This window comes from Protopterus annectens, chromosome 4.part0 (assembly GCF_019279795.1).
Source record: "Protopterus annectens isolate FY-2018-M chromosome 4.part0, PAN1.0, whole genome shotgun sequence".
NCBI lineage: Eukaryota > Metazoa > Chordata > Ceratodontiformes > Protopteridae > Protopterus > Protopterus annectens.
In genome coordinates this window covers 683,700,282-683,717,231 of record NC_056733.1, presented here as the reverse complement: position 1 = coordinate 683,717,231, position 16,950 = coordinate 683,700,282, and the positions used below count along the sequence as shown (strand labels likewise).

Sequence of the window (16,950 nt, the reverse complement as noted above, 5' to 3'; positions counted from 1 at the left end):
AAGAGTTCCTATATGGTGTGTTGTGATATTCACATCTGTAGACTGTTGTTTTTGCATGCTGTCCAGGGTTTAATTCCAGAAGTATGTCAAATTATTATTTAAATTTATTTTGTATTACTAACATGTGTATAAGTACAAGCATCTTTATTTATCTGAAATTACAAATTTCATGAACCAGGTAAGAAAAGAAAAACAAATAAATGACAGCATTTCATACTGTAGCATAAAAGCATTTGTGAACACCAATAGAAACACCTCACAGCAACAAACTGAATAACAAAACTACAAGGAGGGAGAAGGCTTTGGAGCAGAGTACCACAAAATTATATCATTTATTGTAAATAATGTTAAGTGCTTTCGTCCATTAGTATTGTGGACTTCTTCAGAACAAACAAACACCTGAGCATTCTGTTTATATACCCCATGAACCAGCCCCTAAATTAAAAATAAATAGATAATTGAATAACTAAGTAACTGGTACAGCAATAACCATGGCACTCTTCTCTGAAGCCTTCACCTTCTTTGTTGTTTTGTTATAGCATTTGTGAACACATTACAGCCCTATAAGTGTGAATCATTAAAAGAACATTATCCTGTTTATGTGTTATTCTTGTTTCTAGTCTCCTAGCCCTGCTTGCTCCCTTTTGCAAACATTTAATTGGACAGCACATGTCACATGACAATATTTATGAGGAGAAACCTAAGAGTAACACACTATAAAGATGGTAAGACATGTCCCATAAACAAAACTGTCTTTCTCCTTCCCTGCATCCCTCTCTCTCTCTCTCTGTCTGTCTGTTCTTTCTTTTTCATCAGTATTTACTCCTGTATATTTATAAGGGTGCTGAATGTAATGTTCACCTTCAGTTTTTTTACAATTGTCATTACTGTGACATAGACTGATGCCTGCATTATTCCTTGTGTCACTATGTTGTCACTGTCCCTTTCATTATGTTATTTAAACTATGTGAACTAGGACTTCCTCTGTGGCATGCTAAGATAATGCTTAGGTCTATAGACTACTTTTGGCCTAGTGTCATGGATTCTAATCCAGAATTATGTTAAAGTCGAATGAGCATTTTGTGTGTAACTGTTGGCTACATATTTTATTAACACATCATTATCCTGCTTCTTTCTTATTCTCCTTGTTCCCTGTTGGAAACTCTTTATTGTAGACAGCGTGACAGAATAATGATGTCACACAACAAAAATGACCAGAAATGGCCTGTAAGCAGGCATGTTTTATGTCTGCCTCCCTCTCCGCCTCTCATTCTCTCTCTACCCCCACTTCTTTGTTATCAGTCAGTGTCTTCATCATTTGTGAAATGCCTGGCACTGAGCAACAATAATAACTGACAGTAAATAGCAGTTCTCTTCTTATGAAAATACATGAGAGTTTTTGTCTTAGACCACACTACTACAGTTACTTCTATGCAAATATGCTTAAGCTCTCTGTGCTATAGCAACACTAAAAGTAACAAAGTGTAATGCAGTTGCTCTTACATTTCTATAAGCCTGCTGGATGTCACATACACCGTAAGGGTTGTTGCAGCTGATATAACTATGATAAAGGCTGATGCCTATATACTCTCTTTCTTCAGCCTGTTGCCAGTGTCCCTTACAATGTCTGATTTTAAGTATGAAACTATAAATTCCTGTTTGGTGAGCTAAGATAATCCTCCAGTCTATAAATTTTTTTATGAGATTGTCAAGAGTTTGAATCCAGATGCATGTCATACAATTATGCAATGCTTTCCTCATTAATAGTATGTGTGTAACTGTGTGCTACAGATGTTATGAACCCACTTCTATCTTCGTTTTTTTCCTTATGTTTTCACTCTGTTACCCCTAATTGATCCATACTGGAAACATTTTATTGTACAGAGCAACATTCCAAAATTGTATAGCTTTTCAAAGGATGTCTACCTCTCAGCATCTTAATTTGTGGTGTGTTCATCGTAACATTTGTGAATTTCTGGCAGATCACTGGGAACTGAAGTAATTATGTAATGCCATATGTGTTCATATTTTATATTGGTAAGAAAATGCATTATCCTAGCAGAACTGTAAGTTTATGAGGGAAGTATTTAAAATTTTCCGTAGCTGTTGTTTTCTGCCCCCATTATCTTTTGCCTTTTGTATGTACAGAGCCTGACAGAGTAATCATGATGACAACCCTAAGAGTAGCACACCCATGAATATGTGCAAAAATTTCCCATAAACAGCTCTCTTTAATATGTTTCTATCCCAGTCTCCAAATGCCTCCCTGTTCCCAGCCCTTCTATGTCATCAGTGCTTCTTCTCAGCATTTGCATGATGCCTTACAGCAGCACCTGTAATTTATGGGAAATGACAGTACACAGCTTATGAGTAAATCTTGTGAGTTTTTGCATTCATCTGCATTAGTCTGATGTCCTTTATGCTACTGTGCTTAGCCTCACTGCACTTTGAAAAGACAGGCTCCTAACAAAATTATAATTATGTATAAATCAAATAGAATTAAATGCTGGCGATGTAATTCTGAAATAATAGCTGATTGGACACATATGATATATGAATTTAAAGTCATCTCCCCTTTTTGGAAAGAAATGAATAATTTCATTCGTGCTATGGTCAGACAAATTTAATATTTCTAAATCTTTAGTTTCATTTAAAGCTCTGATTCCTGAGATAATTCCAAAACCCAAGTGCCTCTTCCTTGGTCTGTTCTTGCTATAGCCAGAAAAGTAATTACCAAAAATTGGAAAAGTAAAGTTACCACCTCTAGTGTTGAATTTATTAGTATGGTAAAAATTGTTTGCAGTAGTGAGTTGCATACTATAAAGATGAGAACTTCTAATATTACACATTCATATAAATCTTGGCTTAAATTTAAGACTTGCTTGAAAAATATTAATTGTTGATATGTATAATGTTGATGTATTGGTCAGCTGTGGACCTTTTTATAATTGATTGGTTTAGCTATTGTTTTAAAACCAAGTAAAAAAGATAGGCTGACAGCAATATGTGGAGACAGTACTATCATCTCTTGAACAGACTGCAGAGTTGAATGTACACCATATGGGATGCTCCAACTGTAAATAGTGTTATGAAGCATGTGGCCCACAAACTTCCTTGCTTTATAGTGTTTCCATTGTCAGGTTTTTCACCAGCATTTACATGCTTGGTCCTTCATGTGTTACATAATCATTCACAGCATGATCATATCTGCCAAGCACTTACTGCAAGACATTAGGTACAATTTATCCTTTATGTCTTAACAAGCATAGTACAATAGGCACATTTGGGCAATATTGCTGCTATACACACATAAGGTGACAGGATTGATGCTGTTTCATTGCCATCCCTATTCTGAACATAATAATTATGACTCATTCAAATCTGTTATAGATGTATTCACTTTATTACTCAGTCATGTCATACAAACATGTACCATTACATAATAATTGCAACATCCCTAAAATACAGAACAGTCACCATATATGATGTCTGTGTAGCTATACACATGTATTATCCATATAATTATTAAAGTAATCCTACCTAACATTCTAATTATCCATTCCTCACTCTCCTAATCTTTCCAAACTGACCATTATCCTTTTCTCTCCCTCCCCTTTTTAACTCTCTGTCCAACGACCCTCCAACTCTTTCTCCCCTCACCATACTTACTCTCATTACCTCTCCTTCAAGCTCTATTATACAACCCCTCACCTATTCCTTCACCATTTCCACACCCTACACTACCCTGTACCCTCCTTTTTTTCTCTGATCTTACTCTATTCATTCTAAATTTAGCGTATCCTCTCACCTAATTCTCTACGTACTTCAACTGTAAATTGCTTCTATGCATCAATATCCTCAATATTTTGCTTATGTCTCACTTTTATATGTATAACCTTAACTAATCTTAACTAGAAAGTATATTTCTCAAATATTACTATGTGTCTTCACTGTGTATATTTGTAAGACACCTGATGTTCTTTTTTGTGTATGGAACTTTTCTTCCAGGGCACCTGCCCAGTTGGACTTATCCAGATTAACAAATGTCAAATAAATAACTAACTGCAGGTGCCATGAGGAATGTATCAATCATGACACAGAAAAACATATGATGATGCATCCCTGTTCTGCATTTGCTCAGAATCAGGCCTATTTGTATGCCTGTACTCCTTATCTGCAAGAAGTTTGGCAGGGAGCACAGCAGACTACCGCTAATTCCTGTTCTAAGTTTAACTTCTCAGAATACAATTATGCAGGCACTAATACTTTGCCATCAGTCATGCAAATGAGATTGTCAACAGTGAGCTTCAGGGAGAGATTTAAAAATACAGTCTGAGTGGCTTGTATAACTTCTGTAAGTATATGTGGATTTCAGTGTGCTGTTGACTGAACACATCATTCTATAAAGTTATATCTGCACTCCAACACTTAAACTGGGAAGTGGTGTCCAATCGTGTGGAACCTTTTCACACATAACACATTAGTGTTACTGAACAATGCAGTGTTCATATTTTTTTACCTGTCTGTTTCTATTTAGACTGCACGGTGTCCAGGCATGACCACATATAACTGATAATGGCACCACAAATGACTAATGTTTGCATACAATCATCCTGAGGGGAACACTCATGAATGACTAGTTACCAATCTTCTGTTTCAGAAGTGTGACTGTCATCAAAGCACAGTAATATGAGACTAGTACATGTCACTCATACTAACACAATGTACATAAATGACAGGATAGATAATTTATCTGAGAATTAGGTAATTACTTGTGATCAGCGCATCAATGTTATTTTCACCTGTCAAGACACATGCCTTTTCAACAAAAACTGTGATGCATAACAGCTTCTTTGTAGCAGACTGATGTAATCCTTACAAATGTCCATTTTCACACATTTAAAGTCAGACTTCTGTTGTGGCACTTGTGGTTAACACCATGTTCTCTAGACTGTGTGAATAAATAGCTAGGTGTTCAAATACAGTTGTGTCAGCATGAGTGGCAATGTACATGTAGGTAACAATGTTGTCACCCACCTATGTGCTGTGTACATATATAGGGATTCTTCTTACAATGCTTTCACAAACAAATGTTTTGTTTAACACTCTCATGAGTGACTGTTTGTGTGTGCATCTGTACTGTTAATTAGGACATCATTGACTCATGCATCTGCTGTACACACTTCCACTCAGGAGAAACTTTTAAAACGGCAGAGGACTCCCCCATCACTTTATCACACTTTTAACACAAGCATCTTCTCTGCAACACACCATAGCCCTCTAACCATTTAGAAAAATAAATCTGGACAAAGCTTAAAATAATGGGGGAACAAAGGCCCAAAAATGAAGATAGATTTTAAATATTGCTCTTATAAACTTAGAAAGTTGTTAGAATAACAGGATCTGTGTTTGCATGCATTTTTGGAAGGATATGAAGTCTGAAACTCAAATGTATGTATTTATTTAGTGACTTCAATCCTCCCCGCTTTGCCAGAAAACCATCAATTTTATCAGGAATAGACCAAAATTATGAAGCAAAAATCTGGATATTCTGTGAAGATCTCGACAGTTCAGAGGTATGCAACACACTGATGAGGTCATCCTTTCAAAGGTGCATTCTCCCACTGTAGAAGTTAGACTTCTCCTATGGTATGTGCAGTTGATACTGTGCTCTCTAGATTGTGTAACTAGATAGGTAGATGGTTTGAATCCAATGATGCTGACCTTGTATGCATGTGTGACTCTAGTGTCTGGTGTGTATGGCTTCAGCAACAGAGGTTCTGTGTCCACTCCCAGTCAGGAGAAACATTTAAACTGGGAGAAGACTCCCTCATCACCTTATCTCACTTTTAACACAAAAATCTTCTCTGCAACATACTGATGTGGTCATCCTTTCAAAAGTGCACTCTCTCTCACTATAAAAGGCAGACTTCTCCTGTGACGTGTGCAGTTGATGCTATGCTCTCTAGACTGTGTATATAGATAGGTAGGTTGCTCAAATCCAACAATACTGACATTGCATATGTGTGTGTGTGGTTCTAGTGTCAGGTATGTATGGATTCATCTACAGATGTGCTGTGTCGACTTCCACTCAAGATAAACATTTAAACTAGGAAAGGGCTATCCCATCAGTTTATCCCACTTTAAACACAATCATCTTCTTTATAACACACTAATGAGGTCATCCTTTCAAAAGTACACTTTCTCACTATAGAAGTCAGATTTTTCCTGTGGAATGTACTAGTAATACTGTGCTCTATAGATTGTGTAACTAGATCAGTAGGTAGTTTGAATCTCACATTGCTTAAAATTGTATGACTACGTGAACTGTCATGTACAATTGGCTCCATCACAACACCAGCTATGTACACTGTTACTTTGGAGACGTAATTACACTGGCAGAGGGCTTCCCCCATCAATTTCTAGCATACCCAGGCAAAACCCAGTTTTGGCATCACTTTGGTTAGATAATGCTTTCAAAACCGCCTTAGCTCACAGTTGTAATATGACTTCTCCTGTGGCACTGGCTGTTGATACTGTGCTCTCTAGACTGTGTAACTAAATAAGAAGGTGGTTTGAATCCTGCAGTGACTGACTACTGTGAGTGTGGGTTTCTCTTACTCCCTATCTTGTGCTGTCTAGAAAAGGCTTCAAATACATATAGGATGTATCACTATGCAGTGTTGTTGGGCTCTTCCATTGCTTTCTTTCCCTTTTAGCAGACACATCACCCTATTAAGTAATAACGGTGATGGCATCCATTCAAATGTAGACTGTCACAGTTGTAAAACAAATGTCTGATGTGGCAGTTGCGATTCATACAATGTTCTGTAGTTTATGATCTTAGGTAGTCAGTTCGAATCCAAGCATTACTCCTTAACCTCAGTTGTGTCAGCATGAGTGGTAATGTACATGGTAGGTAGCAATGTTGACACCCACCTATCTGCTGTGTAGATATATAGGGATTCTTCTTACAATACTTTCACAAAACAATGCTTTGTTTAACACTGATGATGCAGTTTGATGAAATTTGCCATTTGTAATACTAGTAAGCCTTCTCCTGTGGAGTGAGGAAATAAGACAATGTTCTGTAGGTTGTTGCCTTAGTAAGCCATGAGTTTGAATCCATGATGATGTGCATATTGTTTCTAAATTGCAATTCTACCATCACAATGACAACTGCATTATGTCTCGTGTGTTTTAGGGTATAGCTAGTATCATCCAATATTATGTGACAATGAGACAGATCACACCACTGTTTTAACCATATTACAGGCACTCATACGCCTTGCACCAATAAGATGATTTAAGGCCTTCAAATATACAAATATGTCACAACTGTAGTAAGACTTTTCCTGTGGCATGTTCAGTCTACACAATATCATGTAGCCTCTGTAATCACATAGATAGGTGTTCAAAACCCACAGTGAGAGACTACAGTCATTGTGTGTCAATATACTGCTATGCATGAATGACATCTACCACAGCTGTAATGTGTACAATTACAGTGGGAGAGTCCCCCCCATCCTTTTTACATCAAACTACTGGTATGCAACACAATGATATGATACAATGACTTCACATAGATGGAGTCTTGCAGTTGTAGTAAAACTTCAACCGTGGAGTGTGTGATAAATGCACATTTTGTTAGCTTGTGGATTTACTTAGGTGACTATTCAATTTCAGCAAAGGACAACATTATGTGAGTGTACTGATGTGATGCAAACACCATTGCATCAAGATATTTATATCCATTTTTATCTTGGACCAGCAACTTTCAACACATTTGGTGATTCCACGACAGTCAAACATGTGTTCTAGAATTCTTGTAGTGTGAATGCTTACTACTGGCTTGTACAGCATATCTATGCAGATATGTGTGGTTTGAATCTGGGACTGCGTGTGCACAAAACAATGTAACCAGAAAAGTGTGGCTTGGCCACCCAACAGTGATACTGGAATGTTCACAGTTGTCTGAACATTGCCATAGCAACATACATCCTTTTCATCACTCAGAAAATCTGGTATTGAATAAATTAACATCAAAATCCCTTTTTCAATTCATACCTTGATTTGTGTTATTTGTGACAAGCTCCAGTGCTATCTCCTGTGACAGACGCACATAATACATAGCTCTGTACAGTGTACATTATCATTGGCAGGCGTTTGAATCTAGTAACTTCTGTCTGTCAGACAATTGTGACAGACATGAATGGCTTAGGCAAAGAATGTAGATATGCCACATTTCTAAGGTCTCACACTCCACATTTGGTGAGTCATACCCATTATGATAGGATAGTGATGTAATCCCTTCAAGAGTGTTCTTTATGACAAGTTGGATATGCCCCTTTCTGTGATGTCAATGGTTGATGCACATTTCTTGGGGATGCGGCCTTGGCATGTGTTCAAGTCTGGCAACATGATATTTCTGAGTATGTCAGTTAGTACTCACAGGCATTATTTATTTTCTAAATGCTAATGATCTGTAATGCATGTCTTCATACGAGCATTTACTTATTACTATCACTGTTTTGTCACCACTCTAGGGCTTTGTAGGAGATGAGGATTTGTAGAACAATCCTTAATGTGCGGCATGCTGCCAAATGATCAGAAAGTGAATGGGCCTGTGTTACGATGCTTTCTTGTGTGTTTGTGTTGATTAGTTGATGTTATGGTAGTCTTTGCTGTAATTCCTTGTGAACATACCCAGTATAATGATATAGTAGATGTGTGCCTTTTAACAATGAGAATGTGATGAGATATTTGTTATCATTTGTTGTTCTTTGTCAGGACGTAATTGAATTAGCCTCTATAATGTTGGCTTTGCTAATGTTTCTGCAATGAGGTTAATGACCTACGAGTAAAGGATAACATTTGTCACAGGTGTATGTGCAATGTAAATCTACAGTGAGTCACTTAGTAATGCACTTTAGTGCTTCACATGGGTGTGTTGTATGTTACTATCATGTCATACAGTTTTTCTACAGTACAGAGTTGATTATCCAAATGTTGATTATTTGAAATGTCAATTATCCAAAACACAGCCCTCCAAAGTTTTCTGGTAGGAAAAATCATAAAGTCTGAAAATGTAAACGTTATATCATGTATTCCCTTGTGTGTGTTTTTTTCAGCTTTAGCCCACTCGTGCAAGAAAAATATTCTTTATTGTCCACTGGAATCACTGAATGGTTAAAAAATGCATTCCTTTTTATGCAGGAAAAACAAGATTTTAGAAGTTTTTTTTATCTGGTTCAATGTATGTTTGATTATCAGAACAGTTTCATTATCTGAACTCCCCTAGGTCCCAATTAGTTTAGATAATCATATCTCTACTGTATTGTTTTATCTCTACTGTATTGTTTTTAACAAGGCTCACTTCCAGGCAATATATCAATTAAAACATATTGCATTCACATCTGTAATTTAATATACTTATTCTAGTCAGCAGCATGTCTGGTGTTTCAATTACACCAGGAAGGACACACATATTATTCATTACAGTAGCACAAATGCATCATAGGCACAAATAATTGGAGCCTGATATTTTCTACCTGTGCCTATTACTGGTATATTAATGGCATAACGCTGGCATGGCCTTTTATTTTGCCCATGTCTTCTGTGGGATACCTATCCATGTGTGATATAAACAACAATAAATTGTATGCATATTGATATACATAATGCCATTCAGAAAGACAACAAATTTGTAAGAGGATGGGCTACACTTAACTTTTACCCTGATTTATGCGCATTTTTGTATATACCAGATTAGCATGACTCATTCTGCATGTACGTAGGTCACATCTGCTATAGTCAACAAATGGTAATACTTAGATCATAATTCTGTGTATACCCTTTTCAATTTCACACGTGTATGGGTCAGGTCTTTCTGTATTTTACAATATACATTCACATGCATGAGCAGTCACTAACTTTCTACCATTCACAACATGCAGGTTGCGTAAGCAAAGCTTTCTTTCATCACCTAATGCTCTTATTCGAACGATTGCACAGGTGTCCGTGATTCTTCTCAATATTTCTACATTGTCACAGGTGTACACACTGCCCTAACAACCATCAGTATTGTTTCCTTCATACATGTAGGTTAATGGCAGCCTTACAAATCTTTAAACTTCTATGTGTATTCTAACATCAGTCATGTGGATGTTATTGCCTGTACCTTTGATCACTCCCACAGTTAATGTTAATGAAAAAGTTTCAGACAAATGGTCACAATGGAATAATTTTGTCACTTACAGTTTGGAAAACTTAAAAAAATAATATAAGTGTTATAATGGACCTTGTATCCATATATTGGATTTATTAGTTGTTTTTATAAATATTTTTAATTTATTTTTTATCTTGTAAACTGCATTGTTGGTGTTGTGATGCTACTTTTTAACTATATTTAATACAATTATTGAGATAAAAAATAAAATAGCTCTCAAATGAAACTAAAAAATAAATTGTAGTACCACACTCCACTTAGCCAGTGAATAAAGTCAGAATACCAAGCTTCTTTGATGAGCTTCAAAGACTCAATCTCCTCTAGCATCTCGGCTACTAAAAGCCTTTACAGAGTATAGTTCTTTCTTTTGGCAACACCTTATATATTACATTAATTAATCAATAATTCAATTAAAACAATTAAAACCTTAATTTTACAAAATTTTAAAGATATCTCACATAAAACATCTGCAATTAAGTTCTCTGTTAAGCTCCCCCCCAGAAACAATGTTCTGTATTTTAAAATAAAAATAGATTCTTTCTTCCTAAGTTTATGTTTGATACCTTTTGGTGTGCTAAACTCATCATTATAAAAATAATTGTATTCCCCCTTTTAGATGTGAGAAAATAGAACAGTTGAATTGTATGTTAAATTATGCAGCTGAAAAGGAATGTCATTTATTTTTTAAAGGCAATATTGATTACAATATGAGCAAAAATTAATGGCCAACTTTGAAAAATCTAACTAGAAGGGATGAATTGGTGTTTAAACTGGCAGATAAAGGGGAAAACCTGTGGTATTACATTACACACAACATTTAGATATGTGTAATCAATATCTGAATAATGAGAAAGTATATGAGAAGGTTGAAATCAGTGATTATAAAAAAGGTATAAGAGAGTTTGAAGAATTGTTATATAAAGGCTTGATACTTTATTTTATTCAAGAAGATATGCAGCACAAGTTTTCAAGCAAAGATTGTTCAATGGCAACATTTTTTGTGTGCCTTCTTCTTCTTCTTTCGGCTTTTCCCGGTTAGGGGTCGCCACAGCGGATCATCTGTCCGCTCATGATTGGCAGTGGAGTTTTTACAGTGTTGAGTTGCCAGCCCAGCGCCTAACCTTCCACAGAAGGCACATACACGCACACGCTCACACCTAGGGAGAATTTAGAGTGTCCAATCCACCTACTGCATGTCTTTGGGATGTGAGAGGAGTGGAGTTTTTACAGTGCCGAGTTGCCAGCCCAGCGCCCAACCTTCCACAGAAGGCACATACACGTACACACTCACACCTAGGGCCAATTTAGAGTGTCCAATCCACCTACTGCATGTCTTTGGGATGTGGGAGGAAACCGGAGCACCTGGAGGAAACCCACGCGACCACAGGGAGGACATGCAGACTCCGCACAGAAGGCACCCCAGCCGAGAATTGAACCAGAGAACCTCTTGCTGTGAGGCGGCAACGCTAACCGCTGCACCACCGTGGCTGCCCCTTTTTGTGTGTCTAAGATCCATAAAAGTTTAAGTTTAATAAAAGTGTTGGTGTTTGAAGCTCATCAAAGAATCTTTGTATTCTGACTTTATTCATTGGCTAAGTGGAGTGTGGTACTACAATATTTTGCAGCATTTTGTGTTTTATTTATTTATTTATTTATATTTGTTGACCGGGAGTGTCCGACTGGACGTAGGTCCATTTTCAGCGGAGGCCCGGGGAGAAAAGCTCCACAGTTAAAATAAACAGACAGTAGTTACATTGGATTACGTAGTGATTTTTAAAAACATACATTGCTTGCCTCCAATACGTCTTGTATAATATAACATTTTGAATACTCTAAAGGATTGCTGCATTCATTTCATCTTGCTAACTATCTCAAACTTGTTCTTTTTATTGACTAGAAACCTTTCTTTTGCCACTATTGCTAACGAACAGCTACAGTTTAAATCCAACATTTGGTTCTGAGAAATGTTTGTTCAACATACTAAAGACTTACAAAGCAAAGAGTAAAAAGATCCCCTTAAGGATATAACAGTGTTTCAGCTACATGTTTTCTGAATAACTATGACTTTTTACTTTCTAAGTCTTTATGGGTATATTTGGGCCAATAAAGCCAAAATCCCACTAGCTGTAGACATGCCATGTTTTGGCTTTTTCCTGACCTTGTTGGTACAGCATAAGTGGATTGCTTGGCAATACTTTAGAAATACAGTGCTTAGCCTCAAACCTGATGTCAATAAACATTTAGGGAGGCTGCAAAATATCCCACCTAAGACACAAACTAAATTGTATAAAAGTCACACAATTCACTGAATACTTCAGGAAAACTGATGTCTTGTGAAAATGAATTGCTGATCCCTGCAGTCATATCAAAACTGTTGGACCCTACTCACCTTGTATCACATATAACTGACTGCAATGTCCCAGCTCAGACAACTGATACGGCATCATTTCTAAGAGCACCTGGTTTAAGGTTTCATTATTATTCACATTGTACAGCACAGTTATCATCACAGTTTATCATGATAGGATGTTTTGCTCATATGTGTGTGTGGGCCATACCTCTCAACATCTTAGAGCAAGAAATCTGGACAAAGCATAAAATAAATGGGGGGGGGGGGGGCAACGGCCCAAAACTACAGACAGATTTTTATATATTGCTCTTATAAACCTAGAAAGTTGCTAGGGTACTTGTGCTAGCATGCATTTTCTGAAAGATATGAAGTCTGAATCTCCAATGTATGTCATTATTTAGTGATTTCAATCATCAGTGATTTGCTAGAAACCCACAAATTTTATGAGGAGCAGACCAAAAATATCAGTTCAAAAATCTGGACAGTTGAGTGGTATGGTATGTGTGTGTGTGTGTGTGTGTGTGTGTGTGTGTGTGTGTGTGTGTGTGTGTGTGTGTGTGTGTGTGTGATTTTCACAGAATGTCCAAATTTGTGCTTTATATTTTTGGTTTGTTTTTAACAACATTGCAATGTTCTAGTAAATCATTTGCAAATCACTGAGGACTGAAGTCATAAAATAATGAGACATTTGAGTTTCAGACTTCATACTCTTCAGAAAAATTCATGCTAATGCTAACTTGTTATTCTATCAACATTCTAAGTTTGTAAGAGCAATATTTAAAACTTTTCCCTGTTTTTGGGCCTTTGTCACCCCATTGCTTATGGCTTTGTCCAGTTTTTTTTTCCAAGAGGTTGAAGAAACTCACCGCCAAAACATGGAATGCCAAAGATAATACCATGTCAGCTGCAACCTCAAATCCCGAAAACATCCTACTGCTCCAGACCCAGGAACAAGTGCTAACATGTGTCTGCAAGGGGGATGGTAAAGTTAGTTTAGTATTCCGAACTTCAGTATCTACAGTTCCGACATGTTCAGGTTGAGCATGCAAGCCTTGACCAGATGATAGGAAACATATATATATATATGTGTGTGTGTGTGTGTGTGTGTGTGTGTGTGTGTGTGTGTGTATATATATATATATATATATATATATATATATATATATATACACACACACACACACACACACACTGACATAAATATATAGAGATAATTAGTCTATGTCTTTCTACTGTTTACCTGAAGCTACCCAGTATGACTGTTTATTAGAACTCTGTGCAAAGGCAGTGATGCTGCTTAATGCAGAATTAGGGGACTTGTGATGTTGGCAACCATGTAGACATAGGAAGCAATGAGCACCTCTTCCTACACCTGAGAGAATCCTCACCACTAGTGTCACAGACAGAAATGTAACTTGTACACCAGTGGAACCAGGATAAAATTACTTTGTTGTAATAAAAATATGTATCATTGTGAGTTGCCATCTCAAGGATGACATTACATTTACACAGTGCAGCTGGTTATGCCTATTAAGCTTTTTACTGCTATTTGCTAAAACTAAAAGTGATTAATGTTTATTACTTTTATTGTATTTCCTCATTACAGTACATTTTCTTCACTTTCTTTCTCTGCACTTGAATGAAAGTATAATTTAGAGTCATAACATGATATAATTAAATAAAATGGATTTACCTCAGGGCAGAATCCTTGTCTTTGGTTTTCAGTTATTATTAAATTTGTCATCACAAAAAATGAATTCTTTCCCTGCAGAAAAACAATGAATGCATATCAGATTTGTCACCGTGTCTTATTTCTCTAAATTTACTGCAGTTATAGAAAGTGCAATATATGTAGCATTATATAGCCTCTTTGTGTTAATTTAAACATGCAATCTGTAACACAGTAGAAGATAAAATGTCAAATTTCCATGATAATTTTCACCCCTAATTTCCTGGTACAGAGAGTGAAAGAAATGTTTAGGCTTTAGCTGATGCTCACCTTCAGCATCTGGTAAATCAACATCTCTGTTCCCAAATGATCATTCTGCTTTCTGTTGTTGCAGTCTGGGAAGAAAACTGCCCTCTCCATTCTGAATAATCTGGGTCCCAATCTATGAACTGGTGTCAGGATAATGATGAGGTCAGCTTATGTCTAGTGACTGTCACTCACATTACTATTACTTCTGTACAGAACCATCTCTCACTCCTACTTGAGGAATGGGTAAGCTGTCAAAATGTAGCACCAGGAACTTCTCCCTGTGGTATGCCAGGCATGGCCGTCACATGTGGCACCAGGCATTTCTCCCTATGGTATGCCAAACATGCCTGTCATATGTAGTATACTGGCACTTCTGCCATGATGATGCACTCTGATTCCTAAAGGTATTCTTGCCTACATCTTCCATCTGCAAAGCTCCTCAGGACACATCTTTAACTTGTGTCCCTGGGGTTAAAGTACTTTGCACTTTTGAAGACTCTTAGGCTGCTACTGCTACTTAATATATTCCAAAGTTGTGGGGTAAAAGTTTTGGAGACTTTGGAATATACAGAACAGAGCAATGGCACCATGAGTGTGCTGCCAGAATAAGACATAGTCAATAGTGAGAGTGGTGTGACCTGGGCTTATTGCCACTGTTATGCACACAATGCACTTTTAATAGTTCCATCTCTAAAAATGTAAACAAGTTGTGACACTTTTGAGATGTACACAATGTTTTAGGGGGTTGCCACATTGACTTTGATGTTCATCTTGTCCACTGAATTTACATTACAAGAAACAAAGGATTTGATGAAACCTATGCTTGGTTTCTTTTATGGTGCTGCTGATGATAATACTAACCTTTATTTGTCTTACTTCTTGTTGTTTTGCTTTGATAGCTACATGCTGCAATGCTCTGTAGCAGATACCATCATCAAGGATAAGCATAACACAACAGCTAAGCTACTGATGGGAGCATCTTATGTTCTGAGCAGAAAGTTATCTAACCTGTTAATTTTCATTGGTATAACATTTTACTTATGCTACAATCCTGAAAATCTAGCCAGACTCAAAAACTTGTGGGTGAAAGCGCTCAGTATAAGAAATAAATGCAGTTTTTTATCAAGTTTGTTCAACTCCGTTTTATTTAAATTGCGGATTATCTTTATGTTTTTTACAAATCCTGAAAATCTGTTTGAAATTCTATCTCTAATTTCGTCATGCTGTATGTATGATGAACTACTAACAGTGAGGCCTGTAAGGCCGAACACACTCCAGAAACTACTACAGCTAAGCATTTGGCCAAAAAATGCACAGATCTGGCTAAGTGTACATTCATTGCCCCTGACAAATGCATAACAAGGAAAGATGTGAAAGATCAAGAAAAAGAGGCACCAGAGCAGGAATTACAGCCACACTGAAAGCTAACCCACACAGGTCTGCACTTCCTTCCTTACCGCTGGCTAATGTACACTCTACAAGTAGGTGCCAGAAAGATGAAACATTTACAGGTTGCCTGTGTCCATTAGAGACATAGGTGCTAAACCAGGAATGAACTTCCTGTTCCCCATCTAATGCTAAGTTACACCTGAATTGGGATGGGGAGGAACTCTGCTTCACATGGGTAGGGAGCCTGTTCCAGAGAAAGGGTTGTCTCTGGGATACATACCTGTCTCTCCAGCAGGTCCTGTTTATATCACAGGTAAGGTTTAAGTCTTTCAAATGGGTAAGTCTGGTGATCTTTGTTTTGCAGATATGCAGAAGTTCCATCAGGGTGGGGCCTGACAATGCTTTGTATACCATGCATATATCTCTCCTCAACAGCCTGTAGGAGACAGACTACAGGGATAGAGCTTTGAGGTGTCTGCACAGGACATGTTGCTTATGCCCTAAATACAGTGGAATAATGATGTCCTTGTACATAAATGCCACATGTTTGTTTATAGGTTGCACAGCGCAGAATGATCTCTCTATTATAGACATGTGATGGTCAAGGGCTAGATTACTGTCTATGTGTGTCCCCAAGTCCCTGACTACTGGGTCGACTCTTAGGGTTGTGTTGTCAATATGATAGACACCAGGGGTGGATGACTTCCTGAAGGATGCTATTATGCATTTCTTGGCATTTAATTTTAGTTCATGGCTCTAACACAAGTTATTTGTCTGTGTCAGCCCTTCCTGGAGAATATTAGTTTCAGTGAAGGATTCTATGACTGTCCTAATTTGCTATCATCTGCAAATTTCATCAGCTAGAGGCCTCTGACATTGCTTTTGACTTCAGAGAAGTACATGTCAAAAAGGAGTATTCTCAGGATTTCTCCTTGAGGGACTCTACCTGTGACTGGCCTCTTTGTAGAGGTGGACTCTTGAATTCTAACTTCCTGGGTCCTGTCT

General features: G+C 37.2%; 1 protein-coding gene across 1 annotated transcript in view; it reads right to left on the bottom strand.

Annotated features, from left to right (window-relative positions):
- Positions 1-16,950, bottom strand: part of P2RX7 (purinergic receptor P2X 7) — a 414,468-nt gene that overhangs the window by 226,550 nt on the left and 170,968 nt on the right. Inside the window, exon 3 of the mRNA XM_044068649.1 lies at positions 14,272-14,343. Coding sequence (XP_043924584.1) covers positions 14,272-14,343 — 72 coding nt within the window. The remainder of the gene's footprint in view (positions 1-14,271; positions 14,344-16,950) is intronic.